The sequence below is a fragment of the Schistocerca nitens genome, chromosome 5 (genome assembly GCF_023898315.1).
Source record: "Schistocerca nitens isolate TAMUIC-IGC-003100 chromosome 5, iqSchNite1.1, whole genome shotgun sequence".
Taxonomy (NCBI): domain Eukaryota; kingdom Metazoa; phylum Arthropoda; class Insecta; order Orthoptera; family Acrididae; genus Schistocerca; species Schistocerca nitens.
This window is the reverse complement of record NC_064618.1, coordinates 393,180,970-393,204,410: the sequence shown is the minus strand read 5'-3', so window position 1 is coordinate 393,204,410 and position 23,441 is coordinate 393,180,970. Positions and strand designations below refer to the sequence as shown.

General features: G+C 42.3%; 1 protein-coding gene across 3 annotated transcripts in view; it reads left to right on the top strand.

Moving 5' to 3' along the window:
* LOC126260109 (segmentation protein cap'n'collar) overlaps positions 1-23,441 on the top strand; it is a 426,742-nt gene that overhangs the window by 94,631 nt on the left and 308,670 nt on the right. Inside the window, exon 1 of one of the 3 annotated variants that reach the window (XM_049957343.1) lies at positions 11,705-11,765. The exons of the other annotated variants lie outside the window; for them this stretch is intronic. Coding sequence (XP_049813300.1) covers positions 11,742-11,765 — 24 coding nt within the window. The 5' untranslated portion in view covers positions 11,705-11,741. Of the gene's footprint in view, positions 1-11,704; positions 11,766-23,441 lie in introns of those variants that run through there. 3 annotated transcript variants of the gene reach the window in all.

The following is a 23,441-nucleotide window of genomic DNA, read 5'->3' as shown; positions in this document are numbered from 1 at the left end:
CATTCTGCTAGACTTACAAAAAACACTATATAGGAGTTGGGTTGGGAAGTCATTCCGCACCTACCTTATTCACCTGATTTTGCGCCTTCAGATTTTTATCTTTTCCGCCCTCTATCGAACAATCTTCGGGGAATTAGCTTTCCGCGCGAAATGCGCTCTGAACATGGTTCTACGAGTTATTCGCCTCAAAACCGCCTGATTTCTACAGCCACGGAATCGACAAGTTACCCCAGTATTGGCCGACCGTTGTAAGTAGTGAAGGAGAAGATATTATAGCTCACTAAAGTCTCTGTTATATGCATAAGTTGTGATTAAACTTATGAAAAACAGTACGAACTTATTCACCAAACCAGTACGTTGACTGCATTTCGAATGCTGCAGGTGTCTGTTCAAAATGCTGTCGACATTTGAGTATCATATTGTTATTAAATATTATGTATATTAAGCTTATTGGATATGGCTTCTTTGCCTAAATCAAGTTAAATATTGGCTGACTGCCATGTTTCTTGCAAAGTTTTAATCTACCCCTACTGTGAATTAAATAATGAAGTTTGCCGCCGATGGCTACTTGCGAAAATGGTTATGAATGATGGTCCTATTTCTAGCTTGGTTTTTTGGTATTAGGTTGGCCTTAGTGCCATCAAGATTCGTTTCCTATTATAGTAAGAATCCATTACCTTACATCTTTGTTGCATACATCTTTCAATTATTTAGTCATTTGACTTGATAACAACCTTTCAAAGTCTGCACAGCCTTTACTTTTCGCGTTGTGTTACTGGCTCATATTGCCGTTTGTCTGTCAGTCTTCAGACCACAGATGTCACGTTCACCAGCTGTCAGCATTCTTGTAGCACTCTTCAGTTTTTCAGTGTACTTCGAAGATTTTCGTTTAAACCGTCCTCGTACAAAAATTATAAATGATTCGAAGACGAAATCTGTGGTGTAAGTGCTCCCTAATCTTGGCAGACTGTCAGAAAATTCCAGTGGTGCCACACTTGTTGTTGGTGCGTGCGGTTTCATTGCAGAATTTGTTGACTGCTTCCTTCTTGAGGCCCCGTGGTTGATTGTGGCGGAAACAAAATTGTATCCAATGTATTGTTAGTTGTTACAATCTTCTAGTGGTATTCCACAGGAGAAAAGTTTCACAGTTTGAAGAAGAATCCTGTACTCGTCGGGAGGTTGCACGATTCCGCTGTTGGTTGCGCTTAACGACTGCTTGAATCTCCGAGCGATACGGTACAGCGATATAACGCTTAGCCGCGATTTGAAGAATTTAACGTAGTTTCCTGCAAAGAGAAGCTAATTTTTGTGTTCCATAGTTTTCGTTTGACTTCTTCACGTGAACGATACACACATCTTAAGTTTGTGACGCAAGTCACTTAGCAGATTGTAAATCACTAGATGCGTACTGAATATAACACGTTCGTTTTTTTAAAAGTGAGGACTTCTTTGCTAAACAAGCCACCATGCGGTATATTGTGGAGGGTATTTCTGGTGCCACTAGAACACCACAGTGCTTTACTAGGCACGGTGCTGTTGGAGGTGGTATGCCGCTCTTTGAATTGACTTTCCGAAGTTGTAGCGAGACCTACAGTTTAGCGTGGATTCCGACAAACACGATGCTGCTCGACCTTTTTTCACATTAACAAACATTGCGAGAGATGAAAAAAGTGATAAGTGACAGACGAAAAGCTCTAGGACTGTTTGGTGGCCGAATCCGAGACACTTGGACTTGCAGTCTGGCCGTTTACCACTGAAACACAAACCCACACATCTTATTGAATACATATCTTTTAATTTCAACGGTAAATCATTCGGTGATGTACAACGTCTCTCTGGTCTTGTTTTTCACCCTGCGACGCTCTCGCTCTTACTAAACGAATAAAGGAGAAATTGCGCCGCTCTTGTTTGGGTCGTCTCTACACCCTCTAAATCCTACATTGTAAAGCTCCTAGACTGACGATCCATAAGAATCGTTCGAACGAGTATTCTGTCTGCTACTTCTTTTGTGGAAGCATTACATTGCCTAAGAATTATTCACCTGGATCTCAACCTGATATTTGCTTTCTTTGTGCGTTTGGGACATAAAAATGAGTTGAAAAGTTAGGGCCCCTAGCTAGGTCTGATCAGCGGAAGCGGAGGGTGCCCGCGCCGCCTTCCCCCGCGGGACTCAGTCGGACCGGCGCACTGCAGCGTTGCCGCGCCGAGTGGAGAAAGCAGCAGTCTGCTCTACCCTCCGCTAAACGTTGACCCGATGCAGTGGCCATTAGAAAGTCCTGCTGCGACTGCACCGTGGTCATAGACCTCTGGAAGCAAGCGGGCAATTTCACGACAAGTATTCGGGACTACTCTACCTGGAAAGCATGAGGCCTTACCGGGAATAAAACGGTGTGGACGCTGCGTTCGGCCAGAATACGCTTGTTTCCGGGTCTCCTGTCTGCTTTAACTTTCTGCACACTGCGGTGGCTTCCGTTTGAGCAAGGCTTCGGATAAGGCACACAATTTATTAAGATTTCGGTTATCATACGAGCCGTCAGAGTCGGAAGACCCCATGAAATGTATGTTTAAAAGGCTGCCGGTGTTGTAAGGATTCAAGGGCATGACTGGCGCCGCCTGTCGAACTTTGTTATAAATGTAGCGCGTTCCCAAAAATACCCTACTATTTACAGAAGTTCATAGAACCGCTCGGCCACCGCGGCCGGCTGTAAGTGCGTAATTTCCTCTGGGTGTGTCCGCTAGATGGCAAAATCTCGCCTCTGCTCAGAAACAACTAATCTGTTGACGAAGTAGGACGATTCTTCAAAAATTTCTCCACAAACAAATATTTGATTCTTTAGTAGGAAAAAGGAACTTTATAATTGCGTGTACTACTTGTAAAATATTATTACTAACTCAATATAACATATTTCATAACGTGAATGTTTAAGTGTAGCCATAGTAGTTATAGTATCTATACAGGCTAACACTCTTGGTCCGCTGCGGTTGCATTAGGCTGAAAATATTTGTAAAAAAATAACAGTGAAGCGATGTTTTCGACTTCAGTGTGCCAGAAATGGAATTTAGACTACATCAATGTATGATTTACTGGTTCTTAACGGTGTCTATATCATCCAAACCATAGTACCTTACAAATTAATTTTATGAATAAGTGGATCAGTGGATGAGTGCCAAACTACGAACTGAAAGGCCCACGCTTCAATTCCTAGTCGTTCCTAGGCGCTTTTTTTGTCACTTGTGGCTTGTTTCACCTCTGGTAATAATTCGAGGCTGTGAAAAACGCCAAACTGCACCGTTGTTCCGAGTCTATGTTAAATTGTAGGTCTCTCTGTAACTGAGTAAGTCGAGTCAAAGATCGGAAGGAGGAGAAGGCATACCACCTCCAACAAAACTATATTAAGTAAAGCACCGCGGTGTGTAAACAAACGACCGAATTAAAACTGTGTGCCGGACCTAGACTCGAACTCGGGACCTTTGCCTTTCGCGGGCAAGTGCTCCACCAGGAGAGCTTCTGTATAGATTGGAAGGTAGGAGACGAGGTACTGGCAGAAGTAAAGCTGTGAGGACGGGGCTTGGGTCGTGATTGGGTAGCTCAGCTGGTGGAACACTTGCCCGCGAAAGGCAAAGGTCCCGAGTTCGAGTCTCGGTCCGGCACACAGTTTTAATCTGCCAGGAAGTTTAATATCAGTGCACACTCCGCTGCAGAGTGAAAATTTCGTTCTGGAAACGACCGAATTGTTGACAGATTTACTTCACACATGCAAGCAGCCTCGCTGAATTGATGTTGTTATCGACAATATCATTTATATGGCAAATTTTTAACAGTCCTTTGGGATACGCACGAAATTACTTTCACATCCGATGAACTTTATGTTTCGGAATCCGGTCAGAATGCTGGTCAGATATTAAGCATTCTCGTAATTGGTCACCATTCGGGAGTGATACTGAACTGATCGCCTTCTTGATGTCAAGGAATTACTACCATCAATCCAGTTTCAACTCTTTTGCCACCAGCTAGGCGTTACACAGTGCATATTGCTGTTTTGCTTTCTGCATATGCTGTCATCGTAGGGGCAATGTTCGGCGACGCACCTGCTTCACGTTGTACAGAATTGCGACTTAACGTCTTTGTCCAAGAACAGAAGGTGCTGTTACTGTGTCAGTCATCCAGCAAGATGGGCAGACCTGCTGGGTAGCGAAGCAAGTACGCCAGCAACGAGAAGCTAAGGAACTAACAATGAAAAACACATACCAAGAGAGCAATGCCATTTATACAAATGCGAAGAAATTGGAGGACGGTAAACTCTAATCAGAGCACAGGTAACGTGGACTTCGTAATGATTGTAGTTGTCGGTACGTGCTCTTCGCAAGATCTACTTGTGGGAGATGTGTGAACATCATTTGGGTTTTCCAATGGCCACCGGAAAATTGTAGAGACGAAGCATTTCTTCTCGTAGGTACAGGGCACAGGAGTGTTGACGGGGGCGTGTGCCTGTGACGGCCGGAGGTGCATCTGGTAATTAGGCGTGCTGCGGCAGATAGCTGTCCGCCAGATGAAGATGGATCGGCGCGCGTGCGTTTAAAGCGCCATTTGTCTGAGTTGCGCGCTGACGGACTCTGTGTGTGGCTCTGTGCTGCCGTGTGCACGCTGCCCACGAGCACGTCTTCTCGTTCGTCAGGCCTGCCTAGTGACTTTGGGGAAGACATTTCAAAAATTAAAATAACAGTGGCTCCCACGACTGTCAGATTCTCCCGGTTGCTCTGGATTTTCCGCTAGGGCAGCAGTAAATGAGAGTAGTGCTACCACACAGCTGTATTCGGCGCAAAAAGGTTTCGGGAGCGTATTAATAAAAAATAGAGAAAAGTTAATATGGTTGTTTTAATGCTTCAGGTGTTTTAGGTAGTACTTGAGTACAGCGCACAGACGTTGGTATAACCACGTGAAACTGTCAGAAAGTCCTTCTTTGGGATGTTTTGTAACTCACGCGTCACATTGGCTTAAACGATGGTTATGAGGTCAAAGCGTTGATCATTCACGTGAATTTCTGCATTGTGTCGTTTTGTGGTACGTCCGCATTGATAACATCAAGCCTCGTCACCCTTGAGGATTTTTTCTTGCAAAAATTCCGCGCGTTTTGTATTTCAATGAAATTCCGGCAGGCATCCACTCCTTGTTGTTTTTGTTGGATAGTCAGGGTGTCCGGGACAAACCTTGCACACGCTTTTCTCTTCTTCGAATCATTCTGCAGAATGTCTTGAACGCTTGATTTAGAGAGGTTGATCCATTGCGATTTGTCCCACAACAACGTTGACACAGTACGGCCACATGTCCACAGTTTTATCATTGCTTGCTCACATCTGATTGGTCGAATGCACATATGTTATTTGTAGTTGTAGTTACTGCGCTGTCGTCCCTTACAACGTATATGTCAGAATAAATAAGTCTCTCAAATTTCTGGACGATGTGGCTCGCATTTATGGGGTCACACATCCTGGCGGTACCAGTTGTAAGGTTCTTCGCTTTCAAAAACTTGCTGATACGAAGACAAGTTGGTATGATCATATTTTGGCTTTTAAAGGCTATTAAATATCAGAAACCAGCCGCAACTTGTTGAGAGGTAACGTGCAGGGACATTTGGGGGCGTGACTGAAAGAAATCGATAGTGGCAGTACAGATGTGTATGATGAGCAACAGTGTGGTCTGTCAAGCTAATACATGATAACATATAAAGGTCTAGTTCGCTAACAATATTGCTGGAGCACTAAATATCTATTTGGACCTGTGCATGCTGTTATTTGTGATCAGATGCGTCAAAAGAATCAAACGTCATGTGGATTACGCGCTAATTCCACTTTCCAAGAAACCGAACGAAGTGATGCAGTGGTTAATACACTGGATTCGCATTCTGGAGGACGAATGTCAAGTTCACGCCTAGCAATCCAGATTTAGATTTTCCGTGTCTTCCCTAAACCGCTCCAGGCAATTGCTAGGATGGTTCCTTTGAAAGGCCAACGCCGCTTTCCTTCTCGAACCTCAAAAAGCAATCCGAGCTTGTGCTGTATCTCTAATGAACTCGATGTCGACGGGACATTAAACACTAATCTTCCTTCCTTCTTGTGTCCAAGAAATTCAGTAGAGCTCCCATACCCGAAGATAATTCATAATTTAACAATTAGCCACTTATTCCCCTTTAGGCATTATCAAACTACATCACAGTAACAATTGTTATGAATATAGCATAATGTATTTCACACATCCATGTTGGGGAGAACCATGTGATGGCATCCTTAATATTTTGCTCAACCATGCAGGTTCAGGCCCAAGTATCTCATATTGTGAAGTCCACATGTAAAATGGGTAACACGCAATCCTTATGCAGGCTGTATCACTGTATTAACTTACAGCACATTAAAATGAGTTATCATAACTACAAAGGGTACTAGGAAAGTTTTGCAATGCAGCTTTACTTATTTAATTTTATCGAAGTAATTTCCGCCACGTTGAACACACCTCTCCATCCTCCGATACCAATCCCTAAACCAGTTCTCCCAAGTTTCCGTTGGGAGTAACGCACACTCATTATCCCGAGCCCTCAGGAGGTCCTCATCAGTTGAAAACTGCACTCCCTTCAGCTTCATTTTCACACGTGGGAACGGTACAAAGTCACAAGGAGCAAGGTCTAGACTGTAAGGAAGGTGCTGAAGAAGTTTCAGTCTTGTACCCTGCAAATATTCGGTGCATGCTTTGGCGTGGTGAGCTGGAGCGGTGTCATGATGGAGGAACCAAGTGTACATTCTTGACTTTGGTCGCAGGTTCTTCAAAGATTGGATGTCTTTGGGCAGACACTGCCCAGTGTACCACTTAGTTGTGACTATCTTCGGTGTATCCAAATCAGCACATTCCATTTCATTTGGATAAGAAAAAAAGAAACAAGAAACAGCTTTCATATTCTTCTTTACTGATCGGAATTTTCTGATAGCTATAGGTGTGTCGTCTTCTTCAAAGAGCCAAACTTGGCTCTGAGTCTTAGTAGTCACGTCATAGTAGTACAGCCAAGTCTCATCACCTGTCACGATGTTGTTCATTACAAAACTAATTTAACGTCTCCCAGTACAAAGTAACACATCACGTCATGTGCATTAAGTCCTAAGATATCCTCTATCTACTTTTAGGTCACTCACCTGTCTTCGTCTAGTGTCGTCCTCAAAGCATCAATGTTTTCCTCAGTAACTGATGATCATGGTCTTCCCGTTCTCTCAGCATCCTGCAGTGTGAAAATTTCCTCTTTGGAATTCATTTTAGCACCTGAATATAGTTGTATGACACATCACAGGATGTGAGAGTCATTTCTTCAAAGCACTGGTCTATGTTTAAACCACACAAAAATTTGTGCCACAAAATTGCGCGAATCTCACTCCGTGACCACGATGCCATAGAAAGCACCTCAGACTAACCCTGCTAGTGAACGACTGCGCCCACAGACTTCACACAGCGGCGACAATGCAAGTATGATATATTCTCAGAACCCACAAAAATCAGCGTCCGGTGACTTATTGTTGCGTTGTATTAGAAAACTTTCCTAGTACCCTTTGTATTAAATTGACAAAATTCGCATAACAGTTGTGGTGTTGCCACATTAATTGTGGCCTACACATCTGAGATAGTTGTGCCCGTATTCACTATGGTTGCACAAAACTGTTCTTAGGAATGCCATCACATGGTTCTTCTCTGCAAGGTTGTATGGAATATATCATGCTACATACATAACAATGTTCTTACCGTGATAATGTCCTATATGTATAAGAGGAGAGTGTACTTATGTGTGCATGTCTCACATCTCGTCGCAAAACCCTCATTTGATTTCAAGCAAATTTGGCACACAAGCAGCAGGCCTCATGATTATCAATATTGGGGTGTTTCTAAACTCCTAGCTTCAGTGGGAGTGGATATATAGGCAAAGATGTTTTTCCAGTCCCTGGCCTATAAGCTGCACTGCATGACAGGTATGTTTTGTGACAACAGTATCAGCCTACTAAGTAAATCTGCATTGCAGGCCAGCATACATGCCAGGGGTAACAGTGTTTTTCCAGCTGTGACATGTAGGCTGCCACGCATGACAGGTGTGTTGTGGGAGTAGTATCAGACTGCTTAATTGAACTGTACTGCTGGGGCTACATTCATGGGGCTAGGCAACAGAGCGAGGGGGAGGAGGACATGGACAGAGAAAGGGGAGGAGGGGAAGATGCATGAAGCAGGTGGAAAGTGTAGAGGGGTAGTGGGCAGACAGAAAAGAAATAGAGGGTGGGAGGGAAGGAAAAAGAGTGGGTGAAGAGGTTATAGTCAGAGGAGGCGGAGGAAATGCACAAATAGAGAGGTAGGAGGAGGAGATAGACAGATAGAGGTGATAAGAGTTGAGAAGATGAGCTGAACAGACAGAGGGAGGAAGAGTAGACACAGAGAGGAGGCAGGAAAGCTGTGTTCAATATACGTGTCGAACACATTCGCTGGTGGAGCCGCAGGGAAATTGCTAGTTATGAAATGACGTGCTTACATCAATGTAAAACAGCGGCTTAGGCAGAAAAATGAGTTCTTCAGGAAGTGTAGTATGACTATGGGCCTGTACATGCAAAAGACCATTTCTGCTTAACTTGTCTGTCGGGCAACGATAGTGAACACTGCCTATCAGTGTGCTTGGAGATGATATGCACTTATTGGTACTCGTAAGTCACTCTGTAAGTCGACGAGACAGCTACTCAGGGCTTGCGTGGGCCTGGAGGCTTGCCACCTATTCTGAGTGACGATGCGGAAGGTGGCAGGTCTTTTCTCAACTTCTGTGTGCGTACACAATTCTTTTATATATTTTTTCATTTTTCAACATTTTGATTTCCTTCCTGCTATTAATAAAATACGTTTCGCTACAGATTTTCCCTATGGTGTCATTTCGTTTAATTTCTTGTCCAGCATGTGGAATATCTTGGTGACGATTTTGCAGCAGCTGTGGTGATGGTTTTAAAGAAAATGTCTACACCAGTTGAACTGGTTTCCGCTCGTGGTTTTAAATAGAAAGCAAAGTACAACAGCTGCGGACATTTTCTTGTTGCAGCGTAGGCGTGTTGTGCGCCCTCAACAACGATGTCATGGTAGTGCACACTAATACCGGACCATACACAGCCGACATCATTCATGCATCCGTAAACGTCATATGTGCTGTAGTTATGTCTGGGAAAGGATAAGGGAAGGGGGAGGGCCATGTTCTGTGCGTAGTAATTTCTACGCCGCCGATGTGTGTCTGGAATTTCATTCTTAGATATACGATAAGATATATACTGAAAGTGCTTGTATTACTGTTATGTAAAACTTAAAACATTGTACATTCGTTCATTGTAGATATTAGCTGATAACAAGAAGCATCGCAAAAAGATAGTTCGTGATCCGTTTGGAGCAAGGTGCTCCTGTACAAGCAGAAAACGATCCACATTTTGTCCATAGTGACTAGAAAAGCTACAGAACTTGAGATAACTTTGAAGTGTTTGTAGTCATAAGCACGCTGTAGAACTTCCGTCTGACGTTCTGCAAGTTTCGAACGTGTTTGGATAGTAACTCTCTTGTCATAAAATTCTGCAGTCTTCCTTGAACTACTTCTGCGATAGTTGCCATTACAACAAGACGAATATCAAAAAATAGAGGATACATACTCCAGAATAGGTCACTTGATTCTCTTGTAAATACTATTCCGCCGATAAATAACATCTCTGCGCAATCTACTCCCCAAATAAGATTTTACATTGTCGTTCCATCTTCTGTCTTGTGAAGATTCACGCCACGGTGTTTGAACCGTGCTGATGCTGTAGGATTTTTAACGCGAATTACGTCATATTTATTTAAGATTTAGTGTCTACTGCTTTTCGCGGTACCGTAGATGTCATTTGCCAGTGTTAGTGAGTAAGAATTAATTACTTTTCTTTAATCAGGATATTGGCTGCAACGATTGTATATGACAAGTCAAAACTGTTTTACCGAACGGAGATACGATGCCGTGTCTTTGCCTTTGGCGGGTAGTGCGCTACCAATTACGCCCTTGGGCCACACTTCCCGAACCGATCTCTGGCCGTGAAAGTCAGAGCGCTGGGTTCAAATTTCGGTTTTAATTACTTATATACAGTCATCCGTGGCTGCTACAATGCCTTTCAAGGGACGTGAATTAGCAGAATTACTTTCCTGTAGATACTGTTTTGTTACTCCTTCCGTTAGTCGTGATCCATGTCGAAATATACAAAATTCCTTTCCAAGCAGACAGCATCATAAATTTAACTAATACTCAAAAAAGCATCAGAAATAGCCACATCTCTACTGGACTCCTACATAAATCACAAATTTAAGCTCATTATTTAATGATCACAGGTTTCTTACAATTAAGTGTGAATATACGGTATGACATAAATAATTGTTAATCGAAGGCGCATACCTTCAGCTGGAATTCTGTGTTTCGTAAATTGATTTTCAAAACTTACTCTATTAGAAAATGCCGCTACAGCGAAAGGTGCTCAACATTGCAGTAATTATATTGAAGTGGCATTATATTGAAGTGGCGTTATATCTGATCAAAAGTATCGGAACACCTGTTAATGGGCATTTAATATGGGGCATGTCCACCCTTCGGCTTGAACTCTGCTGTGAACACTTTCAATGAGCTGTCTGAATGTCTACGGAGGAATGACAACGATTCTTCCCAAAGAGCCGAAACTAGTGAAAGTAGTGATGTTTGACACTGGGGTCTGGAGCGAGGTCGAAGTTATAACGCCAAAGGTGTTCCGCTGGGTTTAGGTTGGGACTCTGGGCAGACCATTCCATTTCAAGAATGTTATTGTCCAGAAACCATTGTCTCACAGATGCAGTCTTATGACTGGATGCATTATCATGCTGATACAAACAGCCATTGTCTCCGAATTGTTCCTCTGATGTACACAGTACGCAGTGCTGTAAAATGGGTTCATATCTTCCCGCATTTAGCGTTTTCTTACATGCAGTAAGAGGACCACACCGTAAGCTCGAAAAGCATCCCTATGCCGTAACGTCAGCTATTCCGTATTTCATTGTTGTCACTGCACACGGTAGCAGGTAGGTGTCTCTGGGCATTTGGCAAACCCTCACCCTTTCGTAGGTTTGCCGCAGGGTACAGAATGATTCATCACTCTTTTGTAATTCCTTAAACACAGTAATTGTGATAGCTGGACTGTTGATAGCACTTCGGAACTGTCGGGTGATTCCTTCCGCTGATTTCATGCGACTTCTTTACAACCACCCTCCGAAATGCTCGACGGTCCTTGTCTGTCAGTTCGCGACGTCTGCCTGGTTTTGGTTCAGCTGTGGTTTGTTGCTTCGCATTTCTACCTTACAATTACATCACCAACAGTCAGCCTGCACAGTTTTTGAAGAGGTGAAATGTCCCTGATGGATTTGTTGCTGAGGTGACATCCAGTGAGTAGTCCACGTTCGACGACGCCGAGTTCTCCTGACCAACCCACTCTGGTGTTACTGCTCCTCCAAAGAGATCAAGACAGTCCCCGTCTCCTTTTGTACTGGCAGGACCGCTTCTCGTGACATACGGTGGTCTGTCGGGATTCTTTGTATCAGATAGTGTAGTTGTAGAAGTTTTTATTACTTTTGTACATAACCGTCTTCAGTAAATTGTATTTGTGTGTTGCAGGTGAGTTGAGGAACGCAGTCGTTGGCTGGGGGCATAATGCCGTGGCGGTCGCTGCAGCAGGTCTGACAAGCATTGCTGCGCTTTCTTCTGAGACGTGTACAATTTCTACGAGGACGTGCTCAAAAGTACTGCCTCCGAATTTGCATGTGAAGACTCTTATTAAAGCTTTTTAAATACAACAAAGGGCGTCAACATTCTACATCCTCATTCTTCGTGTGTACATATTTATGTTACAACGTAGTCACCCTGGTGACGAACACATTTCTCCCAACGAGAGACCTGTTTGTTGATACAGTCATTGTAGAATGTATGACTTTGTCGACGGCGTCCCGAGTCACCTGTGCTTGCTCACCATTATTAAAGTGAAGCCACCGAAGGTGTTCTTTAAGTTTTGGAAATAGATTAAACCCGGATGGAGCCGAGTCGGGACTGAATCGAGGATGACTGATGACAGTGAACCCAAGACGTCAGGTTGCTGCAGATGTCGCGGCGCTCTTCTGTGGTCTGGCTGTATCACGCTCAAGAAGAGGCTGCTCCATGGATGGAGGAACTCTTCGAATTCGAAACTTGATCACAGCACGGTGTTGTTCACGCACCGACGTAGTTACGTTAGACACAGTCAATTTTCGCGTTAGAATTCGGATCCCTCTAACAGCTTAGGGCTGTAAATATGTAGACATGGAGAACAAAGAAGTACAATGTTAATAACGTTTGTTTTTTTAAAAAGGCTTTAAGAGTTTTCACATGAAAATACAGAGCCATTGGTTTACAGCACGCGCTCGTACAATACATTGCATTTTCTCTGCTCTTATCTGAAGCTTTCAGCGCTCAATTGCCCGTCAGTGCTTTACCAACCACTCGCGTTATCTCATGTGATGTTTATAGGAAACAACCTGATAGTACTACATAGTACTAAACATCCCTATTTCCCCACACGCGACCTGCCGAAAACATTGGAAAAAGTGCTAGTAGGTTGGATAATGAAGTAGTAAAGATGCTAACTTTACTCAAGTTTGAAGCTCCTCTTGATATTTTTCCGTGCTTGCGATTTAAAAATTGGATTGTTTTGAAAATCAGCCTTATGCAAACACAATTAATTTATTTTTCATTTTGATGTTTACCCAGACATATTTCGACACCCATGTGCCATCTTTTGTGGGTCAAATCTTTTTTGTGTGTAAAGTACAGTATCAAATTTATAATAATTTATCTATTGTAGTATAAGAACTGCAAGATTACATCGCTAAATGAAATGCACTATTATACATCGGTTTTTGTGCAATTTTTCTCGTTTTTTGACAGCATGTCATCTGCAAACTAGCCATGAAGAAAAATTTTGTGTATTTGTGAAGAATTGTTTCGTGGGTAGAGATTATGTGCGTTTCTCGAGCGACGCGAAGATCGATCTAGATGAGGTAGGATACCAGGGATCCTCATACTGTTTTAGTTCCCAGCACATTAATATATGTAAATTTTTCAGAGGCCCCCGAAGTAAAAACATTGGTCTTTCTAAAGGAACTAAATTCAGGATGAAAGGTAAGAAAGAATTAAAGGACCTGCTGAATGGAATGGTCTAATGAGCACACATCATGGATTGAGAGTTAACCGAAAAAGACGGGCCGGCCGGTGTGGCCGAGCGGTTCTAGGCGCTTCAGTCTGGAACCGCGCGACCACTACGGCCGCAGGTTCGAATCCTGCCTCGGGCATGGGTGTGTGTGATGTCCTTAGGTTAGTTAGGTTTAAGTAGTTCTAAGTTCTAGGGGACTTATGACCTAAGATGTTAAGTCCCATACTGCTCAGAGCCATTTGAACTATTTGAAGGAAGACGAAAGTATGAAGAGTAACAAAAATGAGGTTAGCGATAAACTTACCATCGGCGAATTACACGAGGTGAAGAAATTCTGCTACCTTGGAAGGAAAATAACGCTAGACGGAAGCATCAAGGAGGACATAAAAAGTAGACCAGCACAGGGTAGAGGGCATGTCAGGCCATACGAAGATTACTGGTGTCAAAAGTAGGCCTTAATTCGAGGAAGAAATTTCTGAGTGTACTCTTGGAATCCAATATTGTCTGGAATTGAATCATGGACTCTGGGGAAGCCGAAGAAGAAGAGAATCGAAGTGTTTGGAATTTGGTGCTTCAGAAGGATGTTGAAAGTTGGATGGACCGACTAGATAAAGAGTGAAGTGGTACTCCGCAGAATCGGCGAGGAGAGAAATATATGGAAAACACTGACAAGAAGAAGGCGCAGGATGTTAGGACATGTGTTAAGGTATAACTTCCATGGTACTAGAGGGAGCTGTAGAGGGCAAAAATTGTAGGGGAAGACAGAGATTTGAATACATCCAACAAATGACTGAGGACGCAGGTTGCAAGTGCTTCTCTAAGATGAAGAGGTTAATACAGGATTGGTATTCGTAATGTGCCTAATCAAAGCAGTTAGAAAACAGATGAGGGGAAAAAAGAGTAATTGAAATGTGCGGTTAATGTGATCAGGTTAGCTTGAAAATATATTACTAAAAGAAACACAGTTGTAAATAAAATCAATCAATTGAACGAATTTAAGAGCTGAATCAGTTTTTTGTTCAGCACACAACTCTCAAATCTCTGAAACAAACTGGGATACAGCAACCCTGATTTCTTGTTCCACGCTAATTTTCTCTTTACTCTTATAACACTGACAGTTTAAAACCAAGCTTGCCACGAATATAATGTTACAAATGGAATTAATTACGTTGAGCTTTACCACTGAGCAATGAATATTCATATTTTACTGACATCCAAACTCAAACTACTGAAGCTCCATGCTGCCAAATTTTACCCTCTATGTAGTGTCGCAAGGCAACTCATTAATGTTCTTCTAGTAGGTAAGTAAATTCTGGTGGAGCTTTCACTTTTTTTTGGACACCAGTCCTGTCACTGGTTTGATCCGGCCCGCCATGAGCCCCTCTCCGTGTGAGCCTCTTTATTTGAGAGTAGCACTTACTCTCTTCGTTCTATGTGTGTTTTGTTTTAGTGCTGTGATGTAGGTTGCAGTAGCTATGCAGAGATAAAGAGGCTTGCACAGAATAGAGTAGCGTGGAAAGCTGCGTAAAACCAGTTTTCAGAATGAATTCGACAACGACAACAACAACAACAACAACAACAAAAACAATTCGAAAGCCAAATCCTTCAGCTAACAAGCCATCGGACGGGAAAGCTAAACCCAGGAATAGACCGGCATTTCCGTTGTTCTTATATCATTATTATGACGATCGTAACTACATGGCACATACCGTACAGTGAATGGTGAACAGATGTCATTGGATTTTTACTCATCCTTCCTGTATTCTTTAGTTTTGCAGAAGCTGTGCATAGTTTGGAAAATAGTGTTCATTATTACTCTAATCGGCTCCGTAGCTTCTCATAAGAAATTAAACGAATTAATAATGGGTAAATGTTATACTAATCAAATCTGTGTGGCGTCAAGGAGCCATCCCCAAGATAATCCCAGTATGTGTGCTCTTTTGTGCGTTATGCCATTCTTACAGGATCACTCCAAGCCAGATGGGGGTATAGCTTATGGCTATAGACAATTGAATAATCGTTAACTGAGAAGTTATTTGGCTGCAGAGGCGAGCATGCGAAATAACATATTCCTCAGTGATTTATCAAAGTAAAGTATGTAGAAATAGCCTCATTTTTTATTTTGCTTTGGGGTGCGATGTTGATGGTAGAGGACGTATTTGAAATAATTCTAAGGGAGGAAGCTTTATATAGTCTCTTACGTAGAGTAGTGCACAATTTCAAAACGTCGCGATAAATCACTGAGCTGGTGAGAGTCACGTGATACAGACACCAGAGCGCAGAAGGCTAATATGCAGTGAAAAATCCCATAAGCATGTTGGAAGTGAAGGAAATCGGCATTCCATTCGTGGTAGGATACTGGGAAACTGCGTTCTATCCATGAATGATATTGGTCAACTAGTTGGAATCCATATACGATTGGAGCATATTTAAAGACGGGTGGACGAGTCTAACTTGTTGTAAAGTCTAACACAAATGTAAAAAATTACTGGACTGCCAGAGGCCCGAAAAACACTTGTTATTCCTTGAAAATTTATGTATAAAATCTTAAGACAAAGTTTTCAGGGTTTAATCTGTTAACCTGCTTAATTCCCCAAGCTACAGCCCAAGGAGAGACAGTGAAGGTTGAGGTAAATTTCGCATTCTTTGCGCTTTGCATCCTTGGATGAAACGGGAGAAAACCTCAGTACGCGGTACAATTAATAGTACTCTGCCCACGCACTTTACATTAATTTTTCGGATATAGATGTAAAAATAAGGGGAATTTATTTATTCATCCAGATATACAGCTTAGTAACTTCACGTATCAGTACATTTGTTCCATATGACGAACACGTGCTGATAGATATAGCAAAAAGTGTGGCAAGAACGTTATAAGATGTTGCATAAATACAGATATTTCATTCATGCAAGAAACACCTCAGATCATGTTGTACCATATGATAGATTATCTGACTCAGCATCATACAGTTAGTTGCAGCAGGCTTAGTGTATAAGAAAGATATCTTCGACAATCTAGGGATATTTCACGTTTTTCTGTTCCAATTTTCCCAAGCTTTTTCTGTTCCAGTTTTTTCCTTTTTAGTGTAGCAGGTTTTAATGATTTTTTTTAATCCAGTAAAATCCAGTACCTGCGGCCGTTCTAAGTTTTTCGCGAATTTCCCGAGTTACTTCATCCTAATGCAAGATGAATTCTTTAATAAGTACGCCGCTGATATGCTTTCAGTTACTGGGCATCCGTCTTTGTTGACAATGATATCAGAGTTACGTCAAGCCCTTAACAACATACCCTTCTCTGTAAATGGCTCAGCAAACGTTCAGACAGAGAAATAAGCGAGACTGTTGTTACACTTGCATGTGTTTGAGCCTATGCGAGTGGCAAATAAGAATCTTCTGCGCATGCTCTTGTTACTATGAAGCTAGGTGGTAATCTGTCAGTCTAAACAGAAATATGGTGTAGAATATCCGCAATTAAATCTCTGCCATAGGAGAAATAAAACTAACTTCCGTCTGCTAGGCGGAAAATGTTTCGCCTTTTCCATGATTCATTCATCTTCATCGTGGAGCGATTCCGTTCACCCCTTCTTCAGTTAACATCCGTTAAACTATAAAAACGCTCACACCATCACCTCAGCTGCAGCCGCGGCTTTAGAGGTAGCCAAACTATATCAAATGCTGCTAGCTGCAAGCGAACAATCAATTGTGCTGCATCACGTAGCAGTCCGCGCTTTACGATCGAGAATTCGAGATCGCATTCGGGCGTCATTTCAAACTTGTCCCAGTAGCGACTGATTAATTGTCACGGCAGGAACTCGAGGCAGCCGTTCTGTAAGCGATCACTGGTTGCGCCGAGAGATTGCTCAATACTGTATTTAATAACAGGGGCGCGTAATATAAAAGCTCCGCCGAACGGCTGATGCCGGTCAAAAGGGCTGGCGATAGCGGCTGTTGAGGCCGGCGGCCACCCGCGGCGCTGCAGGCGCAGGGAGGGGCGTGGCCTGTGCGGCGGCGCACGCGCACTGGCTGCTCTGCGGACCGCGCAGCGGGGCTCCACTAATGGCGGCCGCAGTGCCCGGCGAGTGCTAGCGGCCATGAAGGCGGTAAAGCTCCGCCATAGCAGTCGCAGTTCTTCCAGAGATCTGCGGTCGTGTGTGAGCAGCGCTTGAGGGTTTTGAACGCCAACAGAACGAATAACACTTGGCCATAACGTCAGCGATTTACCGTAAATAAAAGGAGTAGCATAATCTCGACTGGCGTAACGTACGCGTTCTTCTGTTACTGTCCTCCAGAGAAACAAAATTATTTACTAACTCCACAAGCACATTTTACTGCATTTACGTTGTCCTCTTTGGATAGATCAGAATTTTTGCATAACTACTGTAACCTGCATTCACTTGAACCTTCTTATTGTACTTTAGTGTCTTTGTCTCCCTCTACAATCTTCTTCACATTCTCCTCCTTCACACTCCTCCCTCCCACCACCGCCCCCACCCTAAAATGAAGATCCCTCCATTACAAAATTCATGATTCCTTGATGTCTCAGGATGTGCCTCATCAACCAATCCTCCTTTTAATCACGTTTTACCATAAATTTTCTTTTGTCTTCCATTAAATTCAGTACCACCTCATTAGTTATCCGATCTTCAGCATTCTTTTTTTAGCACCACGTGTCAAAAGCTTTTGTTCTCTTCTTGCCTGAACTGTTTATCATCGACGTTTCATCCTCGTACAAGGTTACGTTTACCTTCAGAAAAGACTTCTTAAAATTTAACTGTCTTTTCGATCTTAATTTCCCTTTTTAAGAAATGCTTTCCTTGTTCTTGGTAGTGCGCGTTTCATCCTTCTGTGGTTCGGCCACCGTTATTTATTTTTCTGTCCAAACAGCAAAACTCATCTACTACTCTTCGTATTTCATTTATTAATCTAATCCCCACAGCATGACCTAATTTAATTTCTGCTATAGTCTGTCACTATTGTTTTATTTTTGTTGATGGCATCTTATAACCTATTTCCGATACACTGTCCATTTCCTCCAACAGCTCTTCAAAGTACTTTGCCATCTCTGATCGAACCAGAATATTACCAGCAAACCTCAAAGTTTTTATTACTTCTTCCTGAGCTTTAATTTTAGTTCCCAAATTTCTCCTTGGTTTCCTTCACAGCTTGGACAATGTGCAGAGCAAATAACACCGGGGACAGGCTACAATCACGTACAACTACCTTTTCAGCTGTTGATTTCCTTTTATGTCCTTCAGTTCTAAAAACTGCAGTCTCGTTTGTGAGCAAGTTGCATACAACTTTTCGCTCTTTGTGTTTTATACCTGCTACTTCAAAATTTTCGAAGACTTTGTTCCAGTCTTTATTGACGAAAACTTTCTCTGAATGAACAAACGTTATAAACTTACGGTTTGCTTTCTTTAGCCTGTCTACCAAATACGACGGTGTTGCCTCGTGTGTTCCTTTCTCCGAAACAAAAACTGATCTTTACCGAGGTCAGCTTGCACCAGTTTTTACGGTTCGACTGTAGCGGGTTGTATATTCTATCCAAGATACCACTGAGCACAACAGAGGCCCTTAAAAACGAAGAACCAGTTGCACAGAATTTAATTATTCATCACAAGTCTCGTCCTACTACGACACCAAGTGGTAGTTTCACAATATCGACCTAAATTAAAATTAACCATACTGTGACAGATATTCGATATGAGAAAATCACAGAACAGGGCATACATAATTATGATGATTGCCTGGGATGGTTGAATAAGAGCGTTGTAAGTGTGCTGTATCTATGTATGTTATAATTGTAGTGTAGGCCTTCTTTAATGTTACCTTAACCCAATCTTCTTATACTAACCAACAGAGAGTCGCAGGTGGCATACTGAATATTTAATCGTCAACGACAGACGGTCATTTGTAGAGCAGAAATGGAATTTGAAAACATTTTTGATGGGAAAAACTGCCAGAAGCAAGAAATTCGCAGCAGGGTTTGTAGACTTTAGGAAAGTGTCACTATATCGACAAACTAACACATTGTGATTTTCCCGTAGAATTGGACACAGGCAGCACGACACTGCTGTTTCAGAAACAATAACGAAATCTACCAGCGAAGTTACACTCTTGGATGAGATTTGGTTTTTGTTTTAAGTGAGGACAGGTGTAAGGTAGGCGCACGATCTAATCGCCATTACTTTTGAACATCGCCTAGAATAAAGTCGTCAAAGAATGGGAAACCTACTTGCAGAAGAAGTCGTTATGAACCAAATTAGAGTAGTTATCAGGACGCGAGAACATTGCTACCCGCTGCTTAGCATTCGTTCGTGCTGATGTCTGTCACCGGAGATCCTTCACACAATCAGAAATGGTGTCAAAATTGGGCAACAGATATCGTTTGGAAGGCAGAGTGCGTCACTCGATTTAGAGGAAAGGCCGAAATTAATCCCTGCAAAGAACGATAGAATAAACGAAGTCGGTCAGCTCAAGCATCTCGCTCGGTATACCACAGAACCGATTGAACTACGGGGTGTTCGGTATGTAGGGAGGAATTTTAAAGTGCCATAGGACATACAAAATTTATTGAAAATGTAATATTTATTTAACAAACATTTAAGTAACTTTTCCAATTTATGTGTGTAAAATTATATCCTCCATATGACCATCCAATACCGCACGGCAACAACAATGCGTTCATTGAAGTTCTCGATGACGCGTTCACAAACATCTGGTGGATGCCGTTAATAACCCTTTTAATTTCATCATTCAGTTGGTGTGTTGTTTACGATTTGATCACGTACACCTTAGATTTCACAAATCCCCACAAAAAAGTCCCAAGGCGTAAGATTGCATGATTGGCAGGCCATTCCTGGTTGCCACGCGAAGAGAGAATTTTTTGAGCAAACTTTTCGCTCAGCAAAGAAATCGTTTCAAGGGATGTGTGACACGTCGCGCCATCTGTTGAAACTAAAAATGTCATTTTCATCAACAAGAAGGAAAAACCAATCAGGAAGAATGATTCGGTAACGGTCGCCCCTCATCATTTTCAAAAAAGTGCTGGCCGATCACTCCTCCTGCCTAGAACCCACACCACACAGTCATGCGTTGTGAATGCATCTCATGTTCCACAGTCTTTCGCGGATTTTCGTTACCCCAAATTCTGCATTTCTTCTTGCTCACGTACCCACTGAGATGGGAGTGCGCCTCATCTGAGAAAATTATTCTTTTTGTGAAGTTCTCGTTCTCTGCTTGTCGAGTCAAGACCCATTGAGCAAATCGAAGTCTCTTTCCACGATCTGCAGGCTTCACTCTTGTATAAGTTGAATCTTGTATGCATGCATTTTCAAATCTTATGAAAGGATGTCACGCAGTGAAATTGGTGATAAATTGTTGAGCTCGTCAGGGAACCGATTTCATGAGGCTTACGATCATATTGTCACGCACGACAACAATGTTTTCTTGTGTTCGAATAGAGCACGGTCGTCCTGTTTTCTTACGTTTGAAACTGAACCCGTGGTCTCAGACTTCCTGATCACCTTTCGAACTGATGATTCGGTTGGCACTGCATTACGTCCGAATGTCACACGCAATTCACGAATGGTTGCCGTGGGACTTTCACTCTTTTTGTAATAACTTCTTATCGCTTGGAAACGTTTCTCAGTTGTCATCTGCTCAATGACGAAAATAAACATCATGCTCATCACACAAGACCTATAAGGCTACTAATGGGAAGGATCGCAATAACAAACATGAAAAAACCACGGGTGCCAACCATCATATGGGACAAAATGCTGCAAAATTCAAATTTGTCCTTACGTCCCGGACACCCGATAGATAAAGTTTCAGACCGTCGAACTGGAGAATGAAACTGGTGTTGCAACAAAAGAAAAACACCCACAATATGAAAACGATCTCAAGTGAGACCAAGACACACAGTCGCAGTTATTGATCCAGAATGCCTGTTATTAGCGACAAGAAAAGTGGTAGAGAAGAAAGAACGAAAAAACCTTGGCCCTAGAAAAACCGGCTGTACTTAATGACTGTAGACGTTCTACGGAAGTCGATTCAGTTTATTTGCATGTATCTCTCGAATGGGAAACGCTAGACTCACTAGATGCATACCTAACTACACCGCATGTTAACAAAACCAGAGCCAGCCGTTGTGGACGAGCGTTTCTAGGCGCTTCAGTCCGGAACCGCGCTGCTGCTACGGTCGCAGGTTCGAATCCTACTTCTGGCATGGATTTCCTTAGGTTAGGTAGATTTAAGAAGTCTAGGGAACTGATGACCTCCGATGTTAAGTCCCATAGTGCTTAGAACCCTTTTCATAGCGTAGATGATATCGCACGAGACTGCTCAGCCTTTGGCTCGGGTTCGATGCTTACTACCGTCTCTTGTTCAATTCTTGGAATCCAAACGAAGATGTCGTTTGACGACACCGTCTCTGGCGGGCCGCTTGAATTTGCGCGCGCAATGACCTGATTGGCTAACATCAATGATAATTAACTCGGAAACTGCGCAAAGTATCGAATACTTTTCTTAACAATTCTTTCTCAGTCCAACTTACGCTTTAACATACTTACAAGTCCTTCAGACCGTTTCTGACCGGCCTGTATAATTTTGAAAATGGTTCAAATTGCTCCAAGCACTATGGGACTTAACGTCTGAGGTCATCAGTCCCCTAGACTACGTAAACCTAACTAACCTAAGGACATCACACACACCCATGCCCGAGGCAGGATTCGAACCTGCGACCGTAGCGATCGTTCGGCTCCAGACTGTAGCGCCTAGAACAGCACGGCCACAAGATATTCAAACTAAGGACTTGTCGCTATAGTACCTTTGCCTGTGATATGTAACAACTTATTTATTATTTTGTTTAGTTTGTTATATATCTTTGTCATTGACTCTTTCGAGGTTACTGTTTTTGTATTTCTTGATTTGCGTAGCATTTGTCGTTGTCATCGACTTTTGCAGTTCAGATAGGTTTTTAATCTAACATTAAACATCCCCAAGAAGGTACTACCGTAAACCACATTTCTTTGAGAAGTCTTGTGTTAGTTGGTGGTTTTAACTCTGTATTCGTAAACTGTAATAGGTCTATGTCTATTTCGCGATTAACTGCTGTTACAGGAAATATTGACCTTGCCGATACTACCCGTCTGCTTTGACCCATGACACCATCAAAATGGCGGACACAAAGTGCTAACCGAAATTTAAAACGTGCCATAACAAGAATTATAATTATTCTCATGACATCAACATGCCACATTTCAACCTAAACTAGACAATTGGACAATGTTAATTCACACATTCATGTAGTTAAATGTTAGCTCGGTTTACCCTTCACGCAAACAACCCTAAAAATTTAGCTTTCGAAACCCTTTTTGTTGTGCTCTAACTAGACACTGAAGTAACACGATACGTCTATTAACATAACCAGATGTGAGGGTTTTGCGTACAGAGAGACTTAGATGTGATCATAGTTGTACAAGCGCCTCTTAAAGTTCCTTACCCCTTCAATTTAGTTAATATTTATTAGCACTTCTCCTGTCCTTTCTTTATATAACAGATACATATTTTTAGTGCAACGCAAGCTTATTGGTGTGTTAAAAAATACATATACGAATATTTTCTAATTTATTTCCTCACTCGTTCGTTATGTTATTTCAGATCATTAACTTTTTTACTTTTGTAGCTGTATTTGTATTAATGAACTAAAAAGATGAAGTTGAAGTTGGCATGTACTAATGAAATAATTCGATACGTCTTTGGTGCCAGTGTAAACTGTCTTCACGAATATAATGGATAATTATCTCACGTTTAGAATAAATACATTTCGTGTACCTCAAGTCAAATTTTCTTTTTGCGGTACTTCTTCAAATTTATTGTATCAGTTATGGAAAAATGGCAGTTTGAGAATTTCGCCCCCTATTGGACATATTTTTGCTACGCCTATGTTGTACCTGTCATGGTCACGGCGTTATTGTAATTCCACCACGGCTAATGTTTCCTTTACTGCACAGTCGCAGACTGGTCAAACATTTCTCCCTGAGCGTTGTCCAGCAGGCAGCGCGCGATGTATGCGTCGGGAGAAAGCCGTCAGTATTGTGCGCGCGCCAGATTCACGATATTTAATGGCGGCGACGCTTTCTAAGCGCACCCTTCACACTCCCGTG